The 7476-nt window shown below is 38.4% G+C and overlaps 1 protein-coding gene across 1 annotated transcript; it reads right to left on the bottom strand.

Moving 5' to 3' along the window:
• Positions 1 to 1304: 1304 nt before the first annotated feature.
• LOC114649504 (trace amine-associated receptor 1-like) lies at positions 1305 to 2486 on the bottom strand. Its single transcript, XM_028798995.2, has one exon. The coding sequence runs from the start codon at positions 2457 to 2459 to the stop codon at positions 1431 to 1433; it is 1029 nt and encodes a 342-aa protein (XP_028654828.2). The 5' UTR covers positions 2460 to 2486; the 3' UTR covers positions 1305 to 1430.
• Positions 2487 to 7476: the final 4990 nt, after the last annotated feature.

The raw sequence follows: 7476 nt of genomic DNA, 5'->3' as shown, positions 1-7476 counted from the left end.
CTCTGGGAAAGAAACTATTGAGGTGTCTGCTAGTTTTAGTTTTAATTGACCTGAAGCATTTAGCAGAGGGGAGTTTATGCAATAAATGATGAGCAGGATGAGATGAGTCCGAGATGATCCTTTTGACATAGTTAGTAACAAAAGATGTAAAGTCATATTAAATAAATTCTACTTGTAAGTTATGCTTGATAACATATTTAATATATTGAATTCACTATAAAGAAAAAAATGTAAAGAAAATTAATGGATGGATGGATGGATGGAATTTTCAATACAGATACAATACCAATACCTAATTTTTGAAAATAGTAAGTTAAGCACAACAAACACAAAAGGTAAATACAGTGAACATAAAAATGACTGAAACAGTCAACTTTACTACCTCCATGCATGCATTAGCTTAACACCTATAACCTAATCCTGTGGGGTGCCAAAGTCTAGCAAAAAAACAGACAGAAACCAGCTGTGCCCATGGCTCCTGTCCTTTGCAGGACTCACTCACTCACACATCCACACATCCAATTTACTGTCGCCATTTTACCTGCACATCTTTATGAATGTGGGAAGAAAAGCCTCAGAAACACCGGGAGAAGATGCAGACTCCACAGACAACGATCAGTTGCTGAACCAGCACTAAACACTGTACCATCATGTACCACATTTTGACATTTTAGTAAAAAAAAGAAAAAAAACTTTTCCACAAAGAGTATTAATTTGCACTAATGATAATATGACGTTTTTTCTAATGAACCTACAACACTCAGTTATTTTCCTTTGAGATGTCTCTGTTTCTTTAATCATTTTTTTTTACAATCTTCATAGCTATTATTTCATTAATGCATACAGATGGTTTCTGTTTAGTTATGTGGTCCTCAAATGCTGGAGTCTTAAGAAAATAACTAATGTTTAGTTAATTTATGCAGTTTCAGTAATTTGAATAACCCCAACCAATTCAGTAAAATTTCCCTGTAAACTGTAATGCAGATTATTTATATTGATTTTGACATCAGTAGTCAATATTCATACATCACTTACTTCACTGATATACTTCAAGATATAAGATATAAGCTCATGTAGAAACACTACTATAAAATTGTGGCGATTGATGCAGTTGTCATGTTTGGCCAATCAGCTGTCTGGTCGAGTGAATATGGTCTTCCTACAACTAATTTGTCTTTAAATTTCTTCTCTTTTATTTCAGATACATGAATGTCAGAATAACTGGGGAGTCTAAAGCCTTGACTCACTATGACTGTCTGCTACAGAGTGCCTTCTAAAACACTGGAGCACTCAAGCCTGCTGTTCACACCAGTGCTGCTGTGGTATTCTTTTATTTTCCATAATTCGTAAATACAACAAAGTCTACTAATCATGTGCCTATGAAATGTAATTCCTTTTACAACATATCTGAATTCAGTTCTCCTATGCCTTTACTCTGAATAAAGCTGCACTGAGCAAGAATTGTTTGCATATATTTTACCTAATACAATTAATTTTAGTGCTTTTCTAAACCATTTATAAAAAAATGCATAGATGAGAGGATTAAAGGTTGAATTTGTGTAGGAAAACCAGAAAACAAATTCCAAAAGTAATGAAGGGATTGAAAAATTAATAGCTGGGTTAATAATAATGCAGAAAAAACAAGGTGACCAGCAAGAAAGAAAAACTCCAACAATGATTGCCAGTGTTTTTGCCGCCTTTGTTTCTCTTTTCCTTGAGTTTTCATTTCTGTGTTCACTTGTTTGTCGTAAAGATTTGGCCTGCTTTGATGCTACCATGTAAATTTTCACATAGATTCCAACCATAATAGATCCAGGAATATAAAAGGAAATTATTGCAGAAATTGTACTTGAAACTTCATTCTGAATTCCATTACAGCTTCCTACACAATAATTGTTTTCATCAAGTATACTCTCTTTAGGCTTCATACTGAATTCTGCAAAAGTCATGCCAAATCCATAAATAGCCGCTAAAGACCAGCAAATGAAAATCATCTTTTTTATAAGAATCACTGTAAATTTGGACTTATACTTGAAAGGATGGCAAATTGCATAATAGCGATCAACAGAAATGAAGAAAAGATGCAAAATAGAAGTTATGCAAAGTAAGAGGTCTACACTGCTATGAAATATACAGAAGACATCCCCAAAATACCAACATTTTTCAACAGTTCTAATTGCACTGGGTGGCATTACCAGTCCACCAAGAAGTAAGTCAGCAACTGCTAAAGAAAGCGTCAGAAAGTTTGTTGGTGTATGAAGCTGCTTGAAATGAGCGATAGCAATGATGACCAAACAGTTCCCAGAAACAGTGAAGAGAATTACTGTGCATAATGCTAAATATTTAACAATGTGCAAGTTTACTGAGTAAGTTTGTCTGAGACAGGAGTTTTTTATTGTTTTGAAACAAAACTGGCTATTATTTAATGTTGCAGTTTGATTCATCTTGATGTGTTGCATTCAACAGTGTAATGCACTTGATTTGCTCCTAGCTGGGAAAAAAATAAAATGCCATGTCATAGCATCAGTATTTGTAATAGGTTACCTGTACATGTTAAAAAACAGTTTAACATGAAAACCTAACCTGGCACAATATTTATAATCAGGTTTTTAATATTTAACTGATAACAAATGTTAAATATTATTTTCTAAATAAACTATATACTTTCCTTAGAAAATCATGGCTTAGTATTTAGAATAAAGTCTCTAAACCATTGAATTCAGACACTTTTCACAAACTTACCAAGGTATGTTAAATTTTTCCTGGAGGATATGATTTTAATCCTATCAGTTGTTAGCTTTATATATTCTGTAACCATCCAATTAAAGGCCTCTGTAGATTTAATTATGGAAGGTCAAGTACTGTTATTGCCTACTGTGTATTCCCATAATAGGAATTCCCTGAAGTCACACACACACAATTCTAATGTATGGCTGTAGTTGAAAACATTTGAAAATAATGTGCCTCAAATATTGCAAGGTTTGCCATTCCTCTGCTAAATTCTAATTAGTGAGACTTCTGTTAGTGTCTTCTGTTTGGTAAATGCATTTGCAGTGCTAGTAACACAGGCTAATATGGCACAATGCAGCCAAGGTCATTACAGAAGCAGGAGTTCTAGTGCAGAGGGTAACTTTCTTTAATTTTGTTGATAGATTACCACTTTGAAAAAAGCTATATTTCTAATATTAAGTGCTGTTCAAAAAGTATTTTAATTCAGCATATTACTGAAGATCTCAACTGTATAATTTTCCTATCATCATCAAGAGGTTTGACTGACAAGAGCTAAGCACACATTTTTTTTCCAACCAGGCCCAGAAGTGCAGTGTTAATAAAAAATTGTGCTGACTCAGAATCAACATAATTTTTTTTCAATGTAGCTATGAGACAGGTGGAATAACAGACCCACTATGCACATAGACCCTGTTCCCCTGCTCAAAAAAAAACTCAAACCCAGTGCAATGGGCCTTTTATGTTTTGATTGACTCTGTGCTTATAGGAGCTAACTGGAATTTAGTGACAGTCAGCTAACCTACTGAAGTATTTGGCCCTCCATTTGATGCCGACTCAATAGGCCAATAAAGGCTTATTGTTGAGTTTATCTCTGCTAAAAGAGTTTTAAAATGTACCATACACTCCCTGAAATGATTTTCACATTTTATTTTTAGGTGTCAATCCAGAATCAGTGTTTTAAACTTAGCAGCCTATGAGACTGACCTAAATTTATTCAAGAACTCCTGTGAGAATTCCTGGAAAAATACAGTGGAATGCAAAAATATTCAATCCCCTGGAAAGTCATTATAATTTTCTGCACGACAAAAGATTTGTACAAATATTTAACCATTTTGCATTTTAATGTGAACTCTTATGCAGTAACAATATATTTCCAAAATCAAAATAAACCATTTTCTGTAGATGGAACAACTCAAAAGTTAATGTTTGTGTAAGTATTTAAACTTCTGTGCTATGGAAACTCTAGGTTACTTAAATGATAAATTAATCTCAAAATGACATTAAGGTGACAGTCATTTGACCATAATTAAAAGTAATTAGGTCCTACTTGTGAGTCCTGTGTATCTAGCCTTTGTAAATATGTCTACAAATCTTTTGTCATACAGAAAGTTATGATGACATTCCAGGAATTTAATACTTTTGTATGCCACTGTACAAGTAGGGGCTATGTGGTATAGCGGGTCCCCAGCTCCCATCAAAGGCCCGTTTTTAAAATAAATAATCACCACGCTCGTGGCTTAGCGAGGGGGCGTGGTGGTTGTGTGGCTGATGCAGCTCTCAGGGTGATTTGCGGTGTGGGCATTTCTCACCTAAGTGCACAGGTGAGAGACCGCCCGCATCCGTGATTGTTCCTGGGGCTGCTAATTTGCTACATCTGCCATTCCCTCTTAATAAAATAGAAGCACGAATCGGCTAAGAGAAAATGAAAAAAAAGAGAAAGGAGAGAAGAAATGGAGGTTGTAGGAGGAAGCAGGACGCAGGGGGGAGAGAGAGAGAGAGAGCGAGTGAGCGAGTGCAGGCTCGCATGCAGCTGTACGGGAGTAGTAGTAGTAGTAGTCGCTCCCGCTGAGTGATCAGTGAAGAAGGACGACTGGCCGCGTAAGGCCGGGAAGGCAGCGGGAGTCGGGAGGCTTGGTGGGTGAAGTCCTTGATGTGAACATCCTGGTCATAAAGGAAACCAAGTCTCGGCCTGAGATGAGTGCACGACCGAAACCAGGAATCGGGAGGCCTCCAGACTGGTCAAGCGGAGTGAAGGTCAGCTGCTGAGAGAGCGACTCACCTGCTGCAGGGCCCAGACAGGAGAAGCAGGAGAGACGCTTGGGTAAAAGAAGCACCGGACTCTGTAACTGTTTTAAAGGACTGCTTCCAGCGTTGTTTTAACCTCGTTTTTAAAGGGTTGTTTTTTCTATTGTTTTAACCTCCACTTTTCACTTGCTTTTAATGGATTATTTATTTAATGAAGAGATGTTGAATCACTGCACTTTATTTAATTTGAACACTGTTTTGGATTGATTGTGTTTTAAATAAAAGCACTAGACACATTTTTACACCATCCCCTTGCTATGTTGTTGCCTCACTGCTTAGCTCATCGGTAACATTACCGACGGTGACAGGTTCAAGGGCTCCTGGACAGCAGATGGGAGCATGCAGCAAACCTGCATTGTCACAGGCTAATATCAGTAATAGTGGCAAACCTACTCAACTTTTTGGCTGACAGTTGGACTGCTATCCTTTATTTCACCAATTCTCAAGGTTGGGAGGGTGAAATTTGAGGGATGAAAAATAGCATTTTTGATGTTTTCTTTGTTGTTTACAAAACCCCTGAGTGAGCATAGTGTAACTTTTTTCCTAGTGTCACAAGAACGACAAGAAGACATCATAAAAGTTTGGGGCAACCACCAGTATAATATGCGTTGGCTGCAAAAAGGGTTGAAAATAATTGAGAGTTGTTCACAAGACTGAGTCCAAAACAGAACTGCCAGTATGGAGACAAGATTGCGGTTTTAAAGGCCAGGGCATAACGTCATTGGGCCATAACTGGAAGTGACGTTGTTGGGACCGGAAGTGACATCATCAATAGCGCTGGACCCGGAAGTGACGTCTCCGGGGACCGGACATGACGTTGTCAGAGGCGCAGAACTGTGCAGGATTTCCCGAGAATAGTCTGCAAAGGATTGAGAAAGACAGTTAGTTCACGTTGCCCCTGGTCTGGTGGGGAATTACTATTATTCAGGCCCTTTACCTGTCTCCTACTCACTGGGAATTAATTTGGTGAGCACCAGATACTTTCATGCATGCACCAGAGAGTTTCTCATCAACACCATATCCTATCACGATTATATAAAAGTTTTCCTTTAAGCTCAGGTCTTTGGATCTGCAGCTGTGTTAACCCCTGCACACAGCACAATTTAAGAGCACCACTCATATTTTGATTACATCTGAATTTTTGTCTTGTGGGCTCATTAATTAAATTCTCTGGTCCTCTTGGCTCACTGTACTGTACTATTTTTGTGCACTCTAAAGAGTTAAATCACATTGGGCAACTTTGACATGAGATGACTTTTTCCTGGCTAGACTTGAAAATTGTAGTCTAATCCACAGGCAAACCAGACCCACTGGATTATGCGCTGCACTGTACATAGCTATCAGTGACATTTAAAGGGCACAGCAGAGAGTTAAACTGTATTGTGATAGTTTTTATTATCACAGCTTTGACAAGAGGGATTCCAAACTTATATTGCAGATGATTTTTTTGTTGCTTAGTCCAAACATAAATACACAAGGGAAATTCTTTGGCTAGTCTGCCCCGTTTGCTGTGGAAAAGTAAGACACCATCTGTCAGTTGTATGGTTTTACATATTACTGGCAAGGATGGGCATATCATCTTTATTTGAAAAATGGCATATAGCACATTTTACTTTATCAGAATATAAAACCTTTAAACCAATAGAGTATCTGTTAAATATAATTTTGTGCTGCACATATGGGAATGTGCCAGGCTAGCTTCCAAATATTGTACTGGACCACATTTGCACTTTAATACTACAGTGTCTTTAAAAATGATCTAGCATGACTTAATCATGGAGTGTCCACTAAACATTGCAGTCCACTGCTCTAGATATGGAAATGTGTGAGGAAGAAAAGGACTATTGTACCCATATTTGGGCAAGCAAAACCTAAATGCAGTTTAACAAAGCCATGTCTCTTGTCACAACGCTGTCAAGTTAAAGTGGTCCTAGGTGACTTAACCATTTAGAGCTCCTCTTAAATATCACAGTTTGTCTGGTGCTCTTTCTATTACGTGACAGGGTAGGTGTGTGAATGTGTGTGGTTGCTGCTGTAAAATCACAGCAACTTGAAATCAAGTAACTATTTGAAATGCTTACCAGAACTCCAATAATAAAAATAAAGTCATCCTCAAAATCCATCCATCCATTATCCAACCCGCTGAATCCGAACACAGGGTCACGGGGGTCTGCTGGAGCCAATCCCAGCCAACACAGGGCACAAGGCAGGAACCAATCCCGGGCAGGGTGCCAACCCACCGCAGGACACACACAAACACACCCACACACCAAGCACACACTAGGGCCAATTTAGAATCGCCTAACCTGCATGTCTTTGGACTGTGGGAGGAAACCGGAGAGCCCGGAGGAAACCCACGCAGACACGGGGAGAACATGCAAACTCCATGCAGGGAGGACCCGGGATGCGAACACAGGTCCCCAGGTCTCCCAACTGCAAGGCAGCAGTGCTACCCACTGCGCCACCGTGCCGCCCTATTCTCAAAATAATTTATAAAAATTATTTAATATTGGGAGCACTATCAGGCCTTAACACTAGCCTCAGTAAAGCTGACTTGTAGATAGTGTGCTCTCAATTCTGATCGCTATGCAGTATCTAAAGAAATATACCTGCTAAGGAGTCCTCATGGTTTGGGAGTGTGATTAAAGTGTGATTTATTGA

The sequence above is a fragment of the Erpetoichthys calabaricus genome, chromosome 3, assembly GCF_900747795.2.
Source record: "Erpetoichthys calabaricus chromosome 3, fErpCal1.3, whole genome shotgun sequence".
Classification (NCBI taxonomy): Eukaryota; Metazoa; Chordata; class Cladistia; order Polypteriformes; family Polypteridae; genus Erpetoichthys; species Erpetoichthys calabaricus.
Note: the sequence above shows the minus strand (reverse complement) of the source record. Positions and strands in the feature narration are given on the sequence as shown.

Coding starts and splice junctions, on each gene's coding strand:
- LOC114649504 (XM_028798995.2), bottom strand. CDS start 2,459: ATGCAACACATCAAGATGAATCAAACTGCAACATTAAATAATAGCCAG.